This window comes from Cyprinus carpio, chromosome A4, assembly GCF_018340385.1.
Source record: "Cyprinus carpio isolate SPL01 chromosome A4, ASM1834038v1, whole genome shotgun sequence".
Lineage (NCBI taxonomy): Eukaryota > Metazoa > Chordata > Actinopteri > Cypriniformes > Cyprinidae > Cyprinus > Cyprinus carpio.
In genome coordinates this window covers 7,044,506-7,065,316 of record NC_056575.1, presented here as the reverse complement: position 1 = coordinate 7,065,316, position 20,811 = coordinate 7,044,506, and the positions used below count along the sequence as shown (strand labels likewise).

Below are 20,811 nucleotides of genomic sequence, written 5' to 3'. Positions count from 1 at the left end.
TCAAAAACTGATTTTTGGTCTATATTGCTATAATTTTTTGCCCTTCATGACAACTGTAAGGGGGGTGAATTTTTTGTATAACTCATCCGTTTAAATTATATAAAGCCTTAAAGTTCTGCATAATTAAGGGCGTGGCCATTTGAGTGACAGGTGGATTGCCGTTGCTGACAATGCTTTCGCGCTAGGTGGGCGTGGCTTCAGCAACCAGCTCCCACCTTTTTGCCCATTTTCGATTATCCGGGAGAGTCGTGCGGTAAAGCGCTGCCAAGATGGTGACGGCCCACTCCGCACACTTTGAGCTTCAAAAACGCTATTGAGGAGTCTATGGGTGACGTCACGGACACTACGTCCATATTTTTTTACAGTCTATGCATTTAACTAGTAACAATTCAATTAGAGAGCTCTACAATTAAGTTCTTACTAGTAACAATGCCAATAAGAGAACTCTCTAAATCAATTTTTACTATTTACAATTACATTAAGAGAGCGCTCTAATAAAATTTTTACTAGTAACAATTAGAGAGCTCTTTAATGCCATTACAGTGCTCTGCTATTAAACATATTTTTAATGTGTTTTTACTAGTAAAAACTGAATTAGAGAGCTGTAATTGCATTTTTACTAGTAAGAATAAAATAAGAACGCTCTCCAATTGTAATTCTTACGAGTAAAAATTCAGTTGTAGAGCTCTGCAATTAAAAATGGAGACATATGACTAGTAAAAATTTATTTGTAGAGCTCTCTAATTGGAATAGTTAATAGTAAGAATTGAATGAGTAAAATTCTGGTGTGGATTTATTTATTTATAGATGGCTGTAAATGCCATTGTTACTAGTAAAACAATAGCAATAACGACGAGTAACGCTGGGAATATTTTAAGCTATACATTTCTTATGAATAAATCCAAGGGGCGGGGCTTTGCCGCAGATATAGATGAGCCGTATTTCTTCTCCATGGAGTGTTTTATGCCGTAGAAATGGTCATGCGCTGCCAACAATATCTCGTAGAAGCGGCTCACGTATTTATTTAAGCGGTGCAATTTGTCCAGTGTGTTTGGAGGGGATGGGATCTTAGGAAATAGGTCGTGCATGGGAACAGCAAGACCGTTATAACCGCTTCTGCACAATTATATCTACACCGGATACCGGGAAATAAGCCACACGCGAGCAACGACCTGGATACCGTCTACACGAGGAGCTGTCAGCATAAATATATGATGTGTTTCATCTGATTTGATCCCTTGCTTTGATTGCATCGGTGTTCTTTATGTGTATGGCCGTTCTGTCATCATGATATCGGGTGTGTAAAAGGGGCGCGCGCGTGAGCCGCATCCGCGCGAGGTGCATCTCAACATGGCAGGTAACGAAAATGACTCTGTACGGTGCCATTCACCTCCTGTATCTTTGCATGTCGATACCAGTTTAAAAATACCGTGAATGTGTGACATATGATCTGGGTTTTGGGAGATCCCGCCGGTATGTGCGTCTAAAGATGCTGTTTTTCTATATTTGACCCTGTGCATGCGCTTAGTCTGTTCCTACACCCGCCCTTTTCCATCTGTACCGCTATTTATCTGCTTCAGATCACACCCGTTATAGCTGTAATGTTACCTGTCTGACAAGATGCGCGCGGTATTAACCTCACGGGAGCCCCGGGCCGCGCGCACTGATGATCTGTCATTCTAACCTACATTCTCACAGTGTGGATAGGGACTTTATGGTGTTATAGGTTTATATATATATATATATATATATATATATATATATATATATATATATATATATATATTGTCATTTTTGAATTAAAGTGATTGATTGGTGTGGAGAGGAGGATGGTGATGGCTGAACTATGCTATATGTAAAAATTTAGCTTTACTCTCTAACAGATTATGTGTTTCTTCTTCTTACAGCAACGTATAGAAAAGGAAGGATATCAAGCGGGAAGACCTGTGGCTATCCAGGGGACATTTTATCAGGGTCAGATGGCCTGTCTTGAATAAGAAACGTGCAAAAATGGAGAGCTCCTGTTCAAGGATGGTCCTGAGGAGCTCGCGGCGACTGCTCGGATATTGTGTGCTTTTGCTCCCCGCTGTGATGTTGGTGGGATTCATGGCGATGTCTTTCAAACCCATTGCAGGTATCTCATCACAGAGTGCACTAAAAGTTTGGCTTTAGGCTGGTACTTTTGCTTTTTTTGTCACTTCCGTCACATTTCATTTAGTTTCTGCGGACCTATTGTGAGTCAGTATCAGAAAAAGCGAGTCTTTTTCATCACAGATGATTTGAACGTCAGAGGAAGGGTGGGCGTATGTACGAGTGATTCTCTCTTTGTGTGAATGATGTCTTTCGCAGTTAGAGGAGAAGAATGAATGGGATTCACAGTGAATTGTATTAAGATGTGTGTGAGACAGATTTGACATTGAAGAAAGCACATATCTGCCCACAGAGTGAATTCTTAAAATGATATTTCCTTGAAATTACATGCTGATGATACAGATCAGAAATGGTCAACTTAGTTCTTGACTGGCATGAAGAAACTTTAACATTCATAGAACCTTTCCATTGCATAAAAGGTTCTCTAAGAAGAAAAAAGGTTCTTTAAATCAGCTGTTCCCACAGTGCAAAAAATTAAATTAATTAAATAAAAGATTTTCTTACTCAGTCTTTTTCTTTTATTTTCCAGTACAAATATCTAAACATTTTTAGATCCAGATATATTTAATAAGAAAAATAGCCTAAGATATTAAGTGTTGTTTTCTGAAAAAAAAAATATCAAAATTAAGTGAGTGTAAGCTTTAAACAACAAAAATATCTGCTATTGGGGAAAGAAAAATAAACTTATAATTCAAAGGAAAATAAGTTTATTTTTCTTTTACGTTAGGCAGAAGTTTTTTCTTGTTTTAATCATAAACTTTTCATAAAATCATTCAGTTTTCATAATTAGTTAATAGTTAACAATAATAATAATTATTAGTAGTAGTGATATTTAACTCTAATTATAAAAATTAAAGACAGAAATATATTACTGTTGTAAATTACAATTGTACTATAAAATGAAAAATATTTGATAATTATAATAATGGAATGTGAATATAGAGTTATTTAATTAGACTATACTGTTATTTAATTAAATTGCAGTCTTTGAAACTAATAATCACACAGCCTCATTTATTTATTTAAATATATTTATTTTAATTATTATTCTGACAAGAACTATTAGAGATAATGTCTAAGCCACTAAGCCCGCCATTTTTAGACCCATATTAATTTAAAAAGTAATACATTATATAATATAAATACAAAAAATACTAAAATATGAATTTTACATTTAGATTTTTTTCAACTTAGAAACCCCTGCATAGGAAACCCTGCTGTAGATTCTTAAAGTGTTTTTTACAAAAAGAAAAAATGGTTCTTTTAGTAGATTCTTTCTTTGTTTAAAAAAGTGTTTATATTTAGGGGAATTGTTTTTTGGGAGGAGAAAACCCCTTTTTAGAAGCTTTATTTTGAAGATAGTTGCTCAGTAACTGGAGACAGCAGGCTGATTACCTTGAGCATGTTTACACTGGTTACACATAACTGTAAAATACACACACACACACACACACACACACACACACACACACACACACACACTTTAGAAGCTTTATTTTGAAGATAGTTGCTCAGTACACATTTACAGTTACACATAATTGTAGGGTAGCACTGCAACTTTCAAACACACACTCACTTCATCAGGTACACACACACACACAGTCGGACAGGATGGGGGTTCATTAGGAGTCACACACCCCGGCGAGCCCACAGCTGTGATGGAAATGTGTCCTATTGTGCAACAAGCTCCCCATTAAAGCCATTGATCTAGTTTTGAGGAATGGAGTCTCTCTCTCACACACACACCCCCTTTCTATTTCTGTGGCTCTGTGGTATCTGATGGTCGGCATTGATGATTGGATTTAGGAACATCAAAGCTAAATGGGACTTCGGTCTGTAATAATGTGCTGCTATTCATAGACGCAGTTTCTCCTGTGAATCTGTGTCAGTGGAATCAGCATACGTGTGTACGTGCCCGCGTGAGCTCATTCTGTCGGTGTGAGTGTGCTCTCTCTCCGCTGCGACTGTAGCATACTGATGAAGGCTCGGCGTGTGACATACTCCTGCAACACACACACATGCATCACACAGCATCACCATGGAAACACCTCCTGACCACGCCACAGAGCCATTCATAGGACTCTGTGTGTGTGTGTGTGTGTGTGTGTGTGTGACAGGGTCTCGCTTTCCCCCTGTGTGAAGTTGTGTTCTCTGTTGGGATGCTCTGACAGTTAACTGAGTCTGAAGTTAATTACTGAAGTTATTTCGTATGTCGTTCCCCATAGTGGTTCGTCCTGTGGTTTCATCACACATACATTAGAGCCTTCATACACGGGATGATGTACATGACTAGATTTAAAAGGGACAATTTATCCAAAATTTAACATTCTGTCATCATTTACTCAACCTCATGTAGTTCCAAATCAGTTGGACTTTCTTTCTTCTGCAAAAGAAAATATTTGACTGCTTTATTGGTCCATATAATGAAAGTCAATGGACCTCAGCGTTCTTCAGAATATCATCTTATATGTGTTTTTCATACATTCTTTATTTAAACTTACTTAAAAAGAAGTGTAGATTTGTAGTGCAATGAGTTTCCAAAAGCTTGCTTATACAAATGATAGTGAAATTGAGAAATTAACACATAAATACAATCAAAACAGTGCTATTTTAGTGTCATTGAGATGCTATAGATTTATTAATATTTTGGATTAGTTTTTTATTTGGATCACATTTATTTGAAAGTTTTAGTAATTTTTTTCTTTTCTCTTTTCAACATCTATATGTTTTAATTTTTTATTTTAGTTTTAGTCAATTTAGTTCAAGTAAATGTAAATGAGAAGCTATCTGAAACAAAATATGTTCAAGTGTTTTTTAATATTTTATTTCAGTAAATTTTTTAATGGTTTTAGTTTATTCTAAATATTTATTTATTTTTAGTATTCGCTTACTACCTTTCTGGGCCTTGAGCGTTTCAGTTGCATTGCTGTCTGTGCAGGGTCAGAAATCTCTCGGATTTCATCAAAAAATCTTAATTTATGAAGCTACAAGAATACTTTTTTTTGTGCAAAGAAAAGACCCCTTTGGTGTTCTCATAGGAAACACATACTGTATTAGCTAGCAACATTTGATATCTGATGATTGGCACACAGCTCCAGAAATATGTATTTTATTCGAGCAGTTAGTGTCATTATGACTCACTAAACAGACGGATTGCTATTTTGGAAAAGTGTTTTTTTAACAAGAAGAACAACTTGATATTTGGCCAGAGGAAACATGACGGGGCATGTCTGTGTCTGGCGCTGTCTGGTACCATGAAGTTTAAAGCTGTTCGACTTCAGCTTGCAGTGATGGAGGATGTCTGTCTATAAAGCAAAAGTCCATATTTGATACTGTACAGTGTATGTGATGTTGACTTCCTCTTTCTCCCTCTGGGTCCTCAGCTAGTGTGACACACTGGCCTACTAATGTCAGTGCTCCTCCACAGTGTGCCATTCAATCAGCCTCATTACCCACAAACCCTCAGTTCTACCCTCAGCAGCCCACAATGCAGATGAATCACAGTCACATTTATAAAAGGGCAGCTCTCATAACCAGCCTCAGTACCATATGGCTCGATGAAATAAAAAAACAGTCATTTTAAGAGTCAACAGTGTCACATTTATTGTTATATAGACTTATGATATGAGTTTTAGTTTGATGTTGTATCAGTCCATGCAAAATCATAATATGATCATGATTTTTAGGAAACAGTGCCATTTGTGTATGAAAATGGAAATGATTGTTTTGTGCACTTTCAAGAATCAGATCCGCATCCTCCATAGACACTGACCACCAGAGGGCGGTGTGTGTGCTTATATTCAGATTCCTAAATCATCACCTGCAATCCTAAATATGTGGTTACTGTATATTTATTGTTAGCAGTGTTAGTATTGTTATATACTGTTATAGCATTTATTTATATTTTGAATTAGCTTTTATTTCTATATTTTCAGTTTTCTATTTAATTTTAGATTTTATGTGATGTGATTGTTACTGATATATACTATGTTTATCTAGTATATTTGTATAATACATTCAAGAATTTTAACCTCCAGCCTAAAACATTCACATTATTTTAACCCCATACAGTAAGTCTAGAAATCACATAATTTAAATATAAGCATCATGTAAGTTGTTTGTATTTGGTAATTAGTAATCACTTGCTTAAATATGTCCATATGTTTATATTTTAGTTTTAATATTTTGTAGTAGTTGTTTTGGTTTTATTATTATATATTTAGTATTATGTATTTATTTTAAAAAAAAATCCTCTATTTTTTCTTTTTCGTTTTGCATTATACTAAATAGAGCTGTAAGTCATGGGAGCACAAATAGTTTTCTCAAAATGACCCAATATTTGTTAAAATAGTTACAGCTTTCAAAAGCCCTGTTTTTTTTTTCATGGAGCCTATTCATATCATGTAGATTTAGTTGGACTAATTTGCATAAATTTTGGATTGATTTGGATAAATGGTTTTAGATCAAAAGTTTAATACTCGTCCACAGAACTAGTTCCCATAGGGATGTTGTTAAAAATTACTGTGTCTCCAGTCTGGGCTTTCTTCAGTACTGTGTGTTATGAGATATTTGGATGAATTATATTTACAATCTGTGCTTCTGCTGTTTGCAAATATTGAATTTCTTGTGGTTTGGTTGTGTGCCATCCTGCAGCACACTCAAGCTTTTCTTTTTTTCCTTTCCTAAGTGGAGCTCCCATCCAACATGTCCAGAAGGAGCCTCAATCAACTTCCAACAAGAACACATTCACCTCCTGCCTTATCTTCATCATCATCATCATCATCTTCCTCATCTCCTTATCACTCTGAAAGAACCAGGCGTCCAGCTCATACGCCTCCAGGTGCCAAACATCCCTCATCCCCTGGTCACCATGACAGTGCCTCCAGCATAGATCCCACCCCGTCCCTTGGATCCGAAGGGTCGGGTAACCTAGGTGATGGGGCCCAGGGCATCCACCTGCTGTTACGGCCCCCAGACCTTCTAACGCCAAGCCAGATGCCTCCCCTCCATGTCGACAGACCACCGACACCAGCCCCCCCAACCCTGGTGTCACCCGAAGACCTTTATCCCGTCCACTCCGCTGAGGTGGACTGGGGCTCCGGAGACTACCTTGAAACTCTTACGTTCATGGGATCGGAAGGGGAGGAGTTTTCTCTCGTCACCTCCCTTCCTACGCATGGATACGATCCGTATGATACGGACGATGAGGCCATGGTCAGCTACAACACAGCTTTCCCCTCTCGTCCCATTCTGCCCCTCTCGTCCAGAGACCTACAGCCCAGCGTGACTGTAAAATATGGGACTAACTTAAGGACGGCCCATCCTGCTGATCCCCGCCTCCCATTAGCTCCTGACTCCGCCCAAGCGAGCGATATGAACGATGATTTGGATTTCGATTGGGCGGAGCTTTTTCCCATTGAACCGACTGAAGTGCTGCTTCCCGATATGAACAGTTTGGAATACTACAACACGTTGCAAGCCAAAGAGAATGCTAGTATTGCAAGGAATAGGACACACCCTCATATTACCCCAACACACACTGTGGGACCCACTCAAACTCCCACTGCAACATTGGGAAAAGTCCCAGACAAAATCGAACGGACAACTCCTCAACCTATTCCATCGGTAACCCCAACTCCACCCCAAAAACCTACGAAGCCTCCCATCCCTTCAACCACTGAGACCCAACAACCTCCTGAAGGCCCAGATAAGGGTGTTCCTTCCATACCCACATCCCATGTGGGCAAAACCCAACCATTAGTGCCAACCGCCCTGCCTCCACCCGGCACCTCAGAGGGTCCAGTAATACAAGCTGTCACGCTGAAGCCCCCTGCTACAAAACCCCGTATGACCACCATCAAAACCACCACCAGAACTACAACTACAACTAAATCCACAACTACCATGAGCCCCACCAGCCTCTCTACCAAAAGCCTACCGCCTACAACCCCCAGAATTCCTCTGTCCATCGCACCCCGGCAGTACGTCTGCAATATCACCAAACCGGACATGTACCTGGTCAGAGTGGGTAAGACAATATACACAATATTATGGTTATCATATTAGTCATTTACCGATTTTATAGTTTTAATTTTTTATTTATCATATTATTTAGTATTATTGTGCACATTCATTTTCTTTATTTTTACATTTTTGTTTATTTTTTTAAAACTGCTAATAGCATGATTTAGTTGTTTTAATCATTTATATTTAACAGTGTTAAATGTAATATTTAACATTTTTGTGATGGTTAAATTCTCTTGTAGATTTTAAAACAATTCATTTTAATTAGAATTTATTTATTTCTCATTATTTATTTTTTAATCTATCGATCTATCTATAGTATCCTGTTTATCATTATCTTGCACATTAATTTCCTCCAGTTTAATATTTAGGTAATTAAAAAAAAAACTAATAATTTTAAATTAACACTTAAATAATTCAATGTTGTGATGAAAATTAAAAAATATTATGATTAATTATTTTATTATTTTTATTATATATTTTTATATTATATATTTAGATTTTTTTTTTTTTTAAATAAGTATTAATTAAATAAATTTTTTACCATCTCTTACAACCTTCTTGTCTGACTCTTGCAGGCATGCCTAGTGGGTCATCGGTGGCGTTTGCCAAAGCTCATGTGCGGGAGATTCTTCGACGAGAGTTCAACCGTTCAGTGGAGCTCCAGGTGAGTGTGTCAGATCACAACAGATCACACATCAGCTATTTATCTCTAGGATCACTGATCTGTGCCATCCATCCAGGTCCTCAAAGCCCCGCCCAATTTCATCTTCCGTGCAGTTTCCGGTCCACTGGTGTACACTGCTATCTCTGTCATTAATGCTGTCCGCCAATCAGTGCACAGCACATCCTCTTCTTCCATACTGTCCGTCACAACCATATATGCAGTGCCTGATTACAAACATCAGGTCCACACAGGTGAGAGAGACACAGTATAACCAATAAATGGCATGTTAACGTGTGGCTAACACGAAAAACTGAGCAATAATTATAAAATAAATAATACGCCTTTTATATAAATGCATAATATCATATATAAATATTATAACATTAGTTGGTTTGGCTTGCAGTGCTGCAGTTTGTACCGAGTCATGTGGATGTGCGTCTGTGTAGCTTCAGCGAGCGTGTGGAGAAGGGGCTACTCATGGCATATGCGGAAGTACGCAAGCGTTCGCAAGAAACCGGAAATTTCACAGTTCATGTACGTAAATCATTTAGGGCAGTTGGTAGAGGCACATTCCAAATAAATCTTTTGCACACTTTATATCGCTGTTCTTTCTTGAAAAGCTTATTAACAAAAATATCTTCTAGAATTCTTTGTATTTCATACATTTAAATAGTAGTGATGATGTTGTATGATTGCTTGTCTAGATTGTGAATATCACTAGTAGCCTTCCTAAAGGTCAGCGGCAGCAGAAGGCACCGGTGGACATCACTTTTGCTGTGCGTGATTCCCAAGGCTTCCTGACGGGATCAGATGTGAGTGGTCACATGAGGCAGCTCAGCGCTGTGGAGTTCAGCTTCTACCTTGGTTTTCCTACCCTGCAGATCGCTGAACGTGAGTCACAAATACACACACAGGCTCTTTGTCTCAATATCTCAGGAACTTTATCATGAATCACTCATTTTATCGTATTCTCAATTTTTGTCTTCCAGCTTTTCATTATCCTGAACTGAATGTGTCCCACCTGTTACACACATCCTGGGTGAAAACAGGTATGTGCGTGTGTTAGGAATTCCAAACAAACTGATTTTGATATATAACAATTATTATTATTATTATTATTATTTTATTATTAAAAGTCTAGTATTTTTCTTCTGTGATTTAGATTTTTTTAAATCTTGGAATCCAAAGAAAAATCTCGATTAACACATTTTGATGTATTGTTTGACCCATAATTATAATAATATATACAATATATTAATAGTTCTCACTTAGCTAAAATAGTTAGTACCATACGAGAAAAAATTTAATTAGGATTTATAAAAATTAAGTCAATAATATTATTTTTGAGGTGAGTTCTTATGTGAGATAAATATAATTATATAATTAGTTTTTCATTTTTTTATGTATAATTAATTAATATAATTATAATAGATTTTTCTTTGATTTATTTACGCCTTGTATAAAATTCAATATTATGATCTAATCTTTCTCATTATAAGTCTGTTAATGGTACAGGCACTTATAAATGTTTATTTTACTAAAAGATGGCAGGAAGATTTACACCAGCCTGTAATTTATGATTATTATAATTTAGTACTTCATACACATTTCTGATACTTTTTTTTTAATGTGCATCTGTCCTAGTGTTACTGGGTGTGTTGGACCAGCGTGTGAATGAGAGGACCTTCCAGGCCAAAATGGAGAGGCGATTAGCATTGCTGGTTGGAGAGGGACTTGGGATCGGGGTTAGCAGTCGACGATGGAGAAGAGCTACTAGTATTGGCAACAACAGTGTACAGGTACATTCAAACACATTAGTATGCACAGTTTGCTTGTCTTTCCCACACATCACATAAGCACGAACCCTGGTGTGCCTCAGATTGTGCGAGTGTCCCGTCTGGATGGCCCAGACTACCCGCTGGAGCTGGTGTATTTTGTGGAAGCGGGGTCAGGAGAGAGGCTGCCAGCCCAGGCCACTGCGGCTATGCTCAACAGACTGAACCTGCAGAGAGCCGCCATCGTACTGGGCTACAGAGTACATGGAGTTCTGGCCACACGTGAGTCAAAGTTGTATCAACCAAAGGCCGTGACAAACCAAAGAGCTAGCACCAATTAAAGCAGACTGTGTTGTCATCTTGTGTCGCATGCATCTGCCCAAAGAATTACACTTGAACACACCGCAAACTACGTATTGGAATGCTCTGTGAGTGTCCTCTTGACTTTGTGGTTTACTCACTTTAATAACTTTAATTTTTCTTCTTGTGCACTGGTTCACTAATTTGATCAGAGTGATCTCTCTCACTGTCTCTGTCAATCGCCCAAAAAGTTGCCAACTGTGTCCGTCTAGTGCCGATGGTGCGGGACACACTGCAAAAACTGGGCTGACAGGCACTCAGTGACTATGACTTTGACTGACTTGATGTGCCCCGGCCTTAAAAGAGTTTTTAATGAAGCAAATGTATGATCTTTTTTGTGCCAAATATCACATTACTCTTTTCAGCGGTGGAGAAGCTGGCCCTGGCACCCTCTGAGACTCAGCCCAGTAACGTGTGGCTGATCGTTGGAGTTGTGGTCCCAGTTCTTGTGGTCATCCTCATCATCATCATCCTCTACTGGAAACTGTGCCGCTCTGAGAAGCTGGAGTTTCAGCCAGACGCCATGAGCACCATCCAGCAGAGACAGAAGGTTGGGGTTACCAAGTGTGTGTGTGTGTGTGTGTGTGTGAAATGTTGCCCACTCATAGACACTCCATGTATAGTGACTGTGCTCATTTTTACTCATCCATGTCAAGGGCTTTTACGGAAAAAGGAGTTGTTTTTTTGCAGTAGTTTTTTTTGGTTGTTTTATATTTTTTGTTGTTTCATGTGTTTGTCATTTTAGCTGCAGCCTCCCAGTGTTAAAGGCTTTGATTTTGCTAAGTTACACCTGGGGCAGCATAGTAAGGATGACATCATGGTAATCCAAGAATCCGCCCCTTTACCGCCGCCTGTTAAAGAGGCCACGCCCTCAGAGGGTGGAGAATTGAACACTCCAAAATCGAAGAGCTCATCTACAAAAGCATCCCGCGCAGCACGGAGAAGAGGCCGGTAAGGAACTGTCTGTGTTCATGTGCCATGATGATGTTTGGATTGTGTGTGAGCAGATTCTGTTTAGATCAATTTAATTTTAGTATTATTTACATACAGTAGTAGTTTGTGTAGCTTTTTATTTATATATTTTCAGTTTAATTGTAGTGTAATTTTATTATGTGCGATTGTTATTTTTATTAGTTTTTGTTTTATGTTTAAATACTGCTATTTAGTTTTTTTTTTATTTTCAGTTTAAGCAATTATTTATTACCATTTAATAATTTTAAGCTCTTCAATTTATTTCAGTTAGTTGCCAAGGCATGGCATTCGTTTTCATCTTTATTTTCATATTCAGCCTTTAGTTTTAGTTTTTGTTAACTATACAAACCCTGGTTTATATGATTTTTTTAAACTCATAAAACATTTATTTATTTATGTATTTTTTCCCAGATTGTCTCCATCTGATGGAGATTCATTAGGAAGTGAAGCATCCAGTGGTAGAGAATCGGCAGAAGAAAGCACCAGACCTGCTGTGACGCCAAGTGACAGCAAACCCCAACATCGCAAGAGCAAGCATGGTATTATACGACAAAAAAACACACTAATTGTAGTATAATATAATATATTATACTATATATATTAATTTACTATATTTTATTATACTATGTCTTAACTATTAATAATTAAAAGTATAATATAAAGTTATTTATTGTAAAAAAAAAAAATCAGTAATTAAAATGAACAATTATTATAGTAATTTAAAATAATATTATTTTTTAAAATAGTAATAAATTATTATTATAATTATTACAATTTTTATTTAAAAAAAATCAATCTCTTTCTCTCCTACTCTTATTCCATCGGTTCATCAGCAAAAAACAAACTTGGTAAGTCTCTTTACCTATAGACATGTTGCATTTGTATATTGTTAGTTACACATTTGTGACCTTTGACATCTGGCCTTGATGTTCAGGTGCTCAACCTGGAAGTGGTGTGGATGAGCAGTTGTCCTCGTCGTCCATATTTGAGCATGTGGACCGTCTGTCTCGAGGTTCATCAGATGGAACACGCAGAGTGTCCAATAAGATTCAGCTCATTGCCATGCAGCCCATGCCAAGCCCTCCCTCACATCCTCATAACCAAGCCCTGAGTCCAAACCTGACAGACAAGATGCCTGACGGAGCAAAGGTCAATAGTGAGGTAAGGAAACTGTTCTTCGCAAACACAGACTTGTTCGTAAATGACAGGCTCAGACCTTAGACACAAAGAAGTGGCATTCACATGATGTTTAACCCTCTGATACATGATGTCCACTATAATGAAGTGTCTGTAAAAGCCTTTTTGTGTTAATACATACATCTGCACTTTGTTGTTTATGATGAGAGAATACACTCAGCGAGCGTGCGCACTGAACAAAACTGATGACTCATCTAAACGCCTCTGATTGGCCGCTGCATTCATAAACTCAACAGACTTGTGTGTGATTGGTTATAACGCGCAACACTCTAAAAACGCTGATTCATGGTGCAACATTGAGCAGATCTAAATTTAATGCTGCAGTCAACACTTTCCATTTCATTTTCATTTTAATCACGACTGCCGTAATGGACTCAGTTTTACTGCAGCAGCATTTTTGTCTACGTGTGTTCACATAGTTTCTACAAGTGGAAACCGATAGCGCGGATATTACGTAAATGATAGGCGACAATGAATCAGGACGAGCCATTATTTTACATTTTAATTTCTCTGGATTTACAAATCCTTGGGAACTTTTAGGATATTGTAAGTGCACAAATGCATGAAATATATAACAATTTGCAAGTGGTTTTTGGATATTTTATTACGAAAATCTTACATGCTGTGCCTTTAAGCTACTTTTCCTATAACATCAGAATACTGTATTTCGGATTGCTAAAGCGTTGCAGTTCATGGCCGTACAATAAAAGTAATTTCTATAAATAAAATTAATTTTAAATAATTTTTATTTGTATTAATTATTTTTAATAACGAAAATGTATATTCTACATTTGTATATATTTATAAAATGTATATTAAATTAAATTTAATTCAATTTAAGTTTGTGTTCAAGTATAGTCTGTGTATATTTTTTTCTGAATTGCTGGTATAATTTTTTGGGAGAGAAAAGCTTAATGTTTATAATGTTTATATCACCTTAATGTGATATATTTCCCAGAGAAAAAATAATAATGTAGTATTTTCATGTCATCTAAAAGAAAACATTCATATATCCAATTCTTCCAACTGACACAGATTCAAGTGGCCTTGAGGCATAAATCCGAGATCGAACACCATCGCAATAAGATCCGCCTGCGTGCCAAGAGAAAGGGCCACTACGAGTTCCCCTCCATGGAGGACATCATGGCAGCGTTCGCCGACAGCTCCGAACAACAGCGAGTGTATCAGCAAGCTCAAGAACAGATACACAAGATCCTGCATCCTGAACAACACACACCTTCATCGTGCGGAGAGCCACGCAAAAGGTCAGTATAATAAATCTCTCTTGCACTGCCTGCAAAACATCTAGAGTTTGCCATCCAGGAAAATGAATGCAATTTGTTGATGAATTGCAGTTCCAAAGGAAGACGCTCTCCCAGACACAGACAAAGACAGAATTTGAGTGGAAGCGGAAGTCTGAGAGACAAAGATCGTCTCATTACTGACGGAGATGCCACGTACAGGAAGTACCCCGGGGTCAACAATGTAGCCTATGTGGTAGGACACACACATGCACATGCTTTCACTCAACTAAAACACAAACTCACCACTCCTCTTCCTGTAGTCTGATGCAGATCAGCTCCCAGATGCAGGCAGCCCTTCTCCTACTGATGAGGTGTTTTTAGACCCTGGATCACCGCCGTCAGGCCCCGCCCCTGCTCCGCCCACCTACGTCGCCCAACAGCCAACCATCGAAGAAGCCCGGCAACAGATGCACTCCTTATTGGATGACGCGTTTGCTCTGGTCTCACCTTCTTCTCAAGGAAGCTCCGCACCTCTGACATTCACTGGCGTTACGGCAGTCACTGGCGTCGGAGTAATCAGCCCCGGTCAACCCTCCAGTCCGTCATCACGTCCCGCACGCCAGTGGGGCTCCTCTTCTTACCCAGCAGCCCCTGCACACAGTCCTTTCTCTGCGGTGCGTGACTATAGACATTTGAATGATGGAATTCAAGTTATGTGAAATTTCATTTAATTTCTCTCTGCTCTGTAGAGGTATGCCGAGTTAGGAATGTCTCCCACATCGGTCGAAGGTTTACTGCAAAGGTGAGGTGGATTCTGGAAGGTGTCATTGAATAAACTAACCAGAAAAGTCAGGAGGAAGTTAAAAAAAGGACATGATAAAGAAGCACATTGTTTCTGTTAAGTCAACAAAATAAGTTTGAGTACAGAAAAGCAAATATGCTGGCACATACCAATTTGTCTACTAGAGTTTATTATCCATCAGGGTCAGATATAATATTTACTCAGCCTATTGTTTGTATAATTTGACAGGCAGGCGCAGGGCTCTGGGTATGTGGTGTCAGCAGAGATGCAGTCAGATCCTGGATACTCCAGCAGGGGGCAGTATGGAGAGGAGATGCCATCTTCTTCTCGGCCACGACCAGTAGGGGGCAGCACAGGTAAAGGTCTTAATAGTAATTTAATGTGGCCCTGTCCTAAATTGCACACTAAACCCTCGCGGTCAGTCATCCTCTGATTCCACACTTTCATGTGTTAATGGTCATTTTAGTGATTTAGTGTTTGTATGTCCTAAATTGCACTCAAGTGCACATGAACTGTGCTATTTGGGACAGGGTCAATGTGTGGTTTCAGTGCTACGATTAAACTGACACAAGTGGGCTTGTCAAGTCGGATTGGATTGTATCCTGGAGTTGGCCGTAGTGTATCTGGACCTTCAGGATCAAGCTGGGCCCAGTACCGCTCAGATGAGGAGATTTCCAGACCGGGATCCAACCGAGAGGCTGTAAATCAAACATGCACATTCATAATAGTATATGTAATAGTATATATCATAAAATATGGGATATTATAAAATCCCAAAATTGTACTATTGGTTTACCAAAACATTGCATTCAATAAAAGTAATGAAAAAAATAATATAAAGTATAAAGCAAATAATGTGAATGGACAAGTAATAATAGCAATAACATCATTTAATTACTTAAATTTAATTAAGTAAATTTAATTTTTAATTCAAGTTAATTAAATTAATTGATTTGAATTGTTTATCTAATTTTATTTAATTTATTTAAAATAATATTTAATTTTATTAATTATTTTTTAATACAAATAATTCAAATGTATATTTTAAATGTATATATATTTATTATATATATTTATTATTTATATATATTTATTTATATAGTTTTTTTTATCTCTCCCTCTCTGATTCTCACAGTATATATTTAAATTTAATTTACATTTTAATTATTAAATTTTTATTTAAAATGTAGATTTAAATGCATATATTTATATAGTGTATTTTTTATTGTTTATTTAATTTTAAATAAGATTTTTAATACAATTTATTTTTATTTATAATTTTTTAAATTATTATATTATGTAAAATAATATATATATATATTATATATATATATATATATATATATATATATATATATATAGCCTGTGTTTAGGCATAATCTTTATGTCTAAATTTTTCTGAATTGTTAGTATTTATTCATTTATTCTCTCTCCCTCTGTTTCTCACAGATACTGACATTCCCAGAATACTCTTCATCACCACTGTTCCAGATGTCCAGGACGTCCCTGCAGGATCCCATAACACCCCAGGGTCACCTGGAAGCCTCGAGCGTGGGGTACATTGCCCCTGAGGAGCGTTCTCCACCCCCCCAGTCCTCGGCCTCTCTCATCAAGGCCATCAGGGAAGAACTCCAGAGACTTTCTCAGAAACAGGCTGCTGTTGTCAGCTACCAGAGTTGAGAAAGACCATCCCGAAACCCCAGTCCTGGTTAATTTCCCGATGTTCCACATAAACAACCTCACAAATCCCAACACAGCTCCATGGCTGAGAAGCTGCTTTACTCAAAATCCGAACCAAAATCTTCAAATTCAAGTACGGCTGGTCTGTTACATATGAAGAATTACTCTCAATCACTTGTATTGCCAGGACATCTGCAATTTAAATTCCACTGCTGACATGCAGCAAATAAACTTAAATACTCTCTCCTATAATTCACAAACAATAAAACTCACCCTAAACATCATATCCAGACTGTTTAGAAACATAGACAAAGTTTCCCCATATTCAGACTCTCAATTTGCATGCTGAGAGCTGTGAACCTTCAAGACTTCGTACTGACTGTTGCTAATGTGAAAATCCCTCCCCATCAGTTCCATGTCTCTCAGAGTGCTTCCTCCAAATGGGTCATCTTCATGTCTCCGGACTTCCTCTGGTGCTAAACATAATTTCTGGCCTCCGCCACGATATCACAATTCAGCCCTGTCTAAAAACTCTGAAGTGGAGTCCTTCCCTTTTGTTGCTTAGTGTTCTCCCATTTATCCACGGCGGCTTATCAGGTGGAAACATGCTCTGTTCCAACACCTAGATGTGAAATCAGTTCCAAAGGTTAGCCAAATTAATTATGTTCCCTTATAAGATACCTTAATAAGTTTTAGCCAAATTCTAAGGCAGCATTGCATGTATTGTTCACAGAGAAGTCAAACCCAGAATACATTGCAACAAGCATGGTGGACAAACAAGAGAAATATCATTTATCAAGTTATACTTCATTCAATAACATTCATAAAAACTTAAAAATGTATTATGTTGGCCAACATTGGTGAGTTTTAGAGTATTACATCGTTAGCTTAGCAACATGCTAATCTCAAACCTTGAACAGAGCAAGAAAAATGTTGATCATAAAGTAATATTTCATTCGATAACGCTCATAAAAACGTAAAATGTGTTATTTATCCCCAACATTTGCAAGTTCTATGTATTTTTGTATTTATTAGAATATCACAGCATTAGCTTAGCAACATGCTAACGTCCAATTCTGGACGAGGCAAGAAAAATGTTGATTATAAATGTATATTTAATTCAATAACGTTCATAAAATGTAATAAAGAGATGCGAGTTTTATATTTATACTTGGATGGTAAAAGAAAAATGTTGATTAAATATGATCAGTTATATTTAATTCGATAACGTTTATAAAAACGTAAAATGCGATGTTCTACCCAACGTTTGCGAGTACTGTGTATTTTTTATACTTACTTGATTATCACACCATTATCTTAGCAAAATGTTAATGTCAAACTCTAGACAGGGAAATGTCGATTGTGTAATAATTAATTCGATAACGTTCATAAAAACTTAATTGTATTATTGTACCCAACTTAGTTTAGTTATTGTCATGCTATTGGCATTGGAATGTTGATTGTGTTAAACAATTGAAATCAATTGCAAAATTGAGTCAGTTTGTGTTGCTGCCTATATAGTGTGTTCAAAATGAGCCACTTATGAGGTTCCTTGACTGCCTGTGTAGCAGAGCGGCAGCTAACTGGGTTTTGGAACAGAGCTAATATCAGTCATGGTCTTCAGGTCTTGCCTTACATTTGAGCCCTGGGTTCTTCAGACTCTGCAGGGGAGGGAAGAAGATTTTTTGTTGGGATTGTAAACAGTGAAGTCACTCTACATACTCTGAGTTTTTGAGTCAGCCCACATGTTTAAATGATCAACAAGCGGCCTTAGCTGCCGACCAGCATGGTTCTCATGCCAATAACATCAAATTAATTTGTCCAAACTGTGTGTATTCTTTTAAGCTCTTTTTGTCAGTGGGTTTTGAAAGTTGGCTGTCCGAACAGTTCTTTTTAAAGTATGGCTGAGGTAGTTTCTCAGTTTACAGATATTAATTTTGCACATTTTCTCATCTTTGCACATTCATGTCATGGTGATGATGGAAGTCAATCAGTTAAAGAGTTTATTGAGGAAAAGAGAGACAACTATACAGTAACTATATAAATGATATGAGTTCATATACAGATATTTATATTGCATATTGATGTATCAACTCATTGAGCACAATCTGATTATATGTTAGATTATATGTTAAGCATATTAGATTGTATTTATTTTTTATTGTTATGAAAGTGTTAGATATTAAGGATGTGGGAAAAGTGTCGCTATGGGACTTAAAAAAAAAAAAAGACCAAATCACTGTTGAGGCATATAGTTCATTTAGCTTCGTAATTTGGTAGGCATTCTCAATGTATTTTCATGTATTTGGTCATGTGGATTTGCACAGGTTTGAGGTATAGTAAAGATTCCTATAAGGAAATGTGTTGAGGTTAAAGGCCTTCATCAATATTCTATTTCAAATCTCTGTCCTATTTTTTCCTCTCTTTATTTTTTTTTTGTAAATTTCTTTATTTTTTTTTCTCCCATACTGGGTTCCCACACTTAAGCTTGAAAAGGGGTCATGAAAAAATAATCAAAACTCCTGTAATTACTGTAATATTTTCTATAGTCTTCTATAGCTTGAAATGCTCTTTGCAAGTGCAATAAAATGATTTTAAAAATATTTATTAAATACTCACAAACGACTTTAAAAGTCTTGAAAATTTGTTAGGCCAAAAGTTGTGGAAACCCTAGATTCTGTCTTTTATTTATTTATTTATTCTCCTTAATATCTAAGTTTTTCTTTCTTCTTAAATTGTACTTCCTTCATTCTTTCTATCTTTCTATCGATAGACTCTTGGCAGGCCTTAAATCAGGACGCATGTGAAGTGATGGATTACGCTTTATTTCTTCCTTGTTTATTTTGTGTGCTAATGTCTTGATGGGCATGCTAAAAGTCTTTAAAAATATATTGAAAAATACTACAAACAAGCTTAATAGAATTTAGCCTTCTTTGAAAGACTACTATGTAATGGTTCATGAGACTAAAAACCAATGGTCAAAGCACAGAAAAACCATCCTTATCATCATCAAAAGAAAAAAGAAGAAATTTTCAGTATTTTGTCATTTATAAACCTGAATAATATTTTTGAAAGTATTTGAAAATCAGTATTTATCAATATATCATATAAAAAAAAGAGTATTAATGTGTAAACGGACATTTCTCCATATTTAAATATTCGGTATGTAGTCCACAGTTGACCAGTAAGAGGCAAACATCATTGGTAGATGCCCCCCTTTCCCACTGTGCAAAGACCAACTGGGAATTTTTATTTATTTATTTATTTATTTATTTTCTTTCTTTTTTATTTTCAGTTTTGCTGATTTCCTGAACTGTATGCATTCATAATATACTAAGTTGAGAATAAGAGAAATAGTGTTGAATTTACTGTCAATTGATTAACATGGTGCTACTCAACATGCGTGTGTGTGTGTGTGTGTGTGTGTGTGTGTGTGTGTGTGTGTGTGTGACTGTCTGAAACCATCAAAACCTTACAGCACTGAACTGAACCTAATCACATTTATAGCAATTACAATGTACAAGTTCTGAGATTAAATGAATGCAATGTGTGTGTGTGTGTGTGTGTGTGTGTGTGTGTGTGTGTGTGTGTGTGTGTGTATCTGCAATAGTATACCTCCCCCGTCCCTATGTCGGTGCCATAGAGGATCTAATAGGAATGTGAACGAAATCTTACATAAAGTTCATTTTTCATTTCATGTAAACTACCTGAAATCTAATGACATTATCATCTTTTTTGCTGATGCTAAGATCATCTTTGTGATCCTATCATTGAGGGATATGTATCTTTCTCTCATTCTGTCTTATTTCTTTCTCTCTTGGTCTCTGCAAACTGCATCCTAGTATTTGATGTTTAATGTCCCTATATTGTTGTGTAAATTAAATAATAAACAATGTGCCGTCAGTTATGTCTCTTTTGTGTCAGTGCTGGGTAGAGGTC

At 36.9% G+C, this 20,811-nt stretch overlaps 1 protein-coding gene across 1 annotated transcript; it reads left to right on the top strand.

Annotated features, from left to right (window-relative positions):
• The first annotated feature begins 911 nt into the window (after positions 1–911).
• On the top strand, positions 912–18,296 carry LOC109111267 (UPF0606 protein KIAA1549-like). Its single transcript, XM_042749372.1, has 22 exons — positions 912–1,357; positions 1,908–2,134; positions 6,839–8,179; positions 8,754–8,842; positions 8,919–9,093; positions 9,246–9,376; positions 9,547–9,733; positions 9,832–9,891; positions 10,487–10,641; positions 10,722–10,899; positions 11,343–11,527; positions 11,723–11,928; positions 12,361–12,488; positions 12,783–12,797; positions 12,884–13,110; positions 14,182–14,411; positions 14,502–14,643; positions 14,711–15,064; positions 15,140–15,192; positions 15,421–15,566; positions 15,756–15,892; positions 16,642–18,296. Exons 2-22 carry the CDS (start codon positions 2,011–2,013, stop codon positions 16,870–16,872), a joined length of 4,494 nt encoding a protein of 1,497 aa, XP_042605306.1. The 5' UTR covers positions 912–1,357; positions 1,908–2,010; the 3' UTR covers positions 16,873–18,296.
• The last annotated feature ends 2,515 nt before the right edge of the window (positions 18,297–20,811 follow it).

Coding starts and splice junctions, on each gene's coding strand:
- LOC109111267 (XM_042749372.1), top strand. CDS start 2,011: ATGGAGAGCTCCTGTTCAAGGATGGTCCTGAGGAGCTCGCGGCGACTG. Junction 11,528..11,722: donor CCATCCAGCAGAGACAGAAG/GTTGGGGTTACC, acceptor TTGTCATTTTAG/CTGCAGCCTCCCAGTGTTAA. Junction 15,065..15,139: donor CACACAGTCCTTTCTCTGCG/GTGCGTGACTAT, acceptor TCTGCTCTGTAG/AGGTATGCCGAGTTAGGAAT.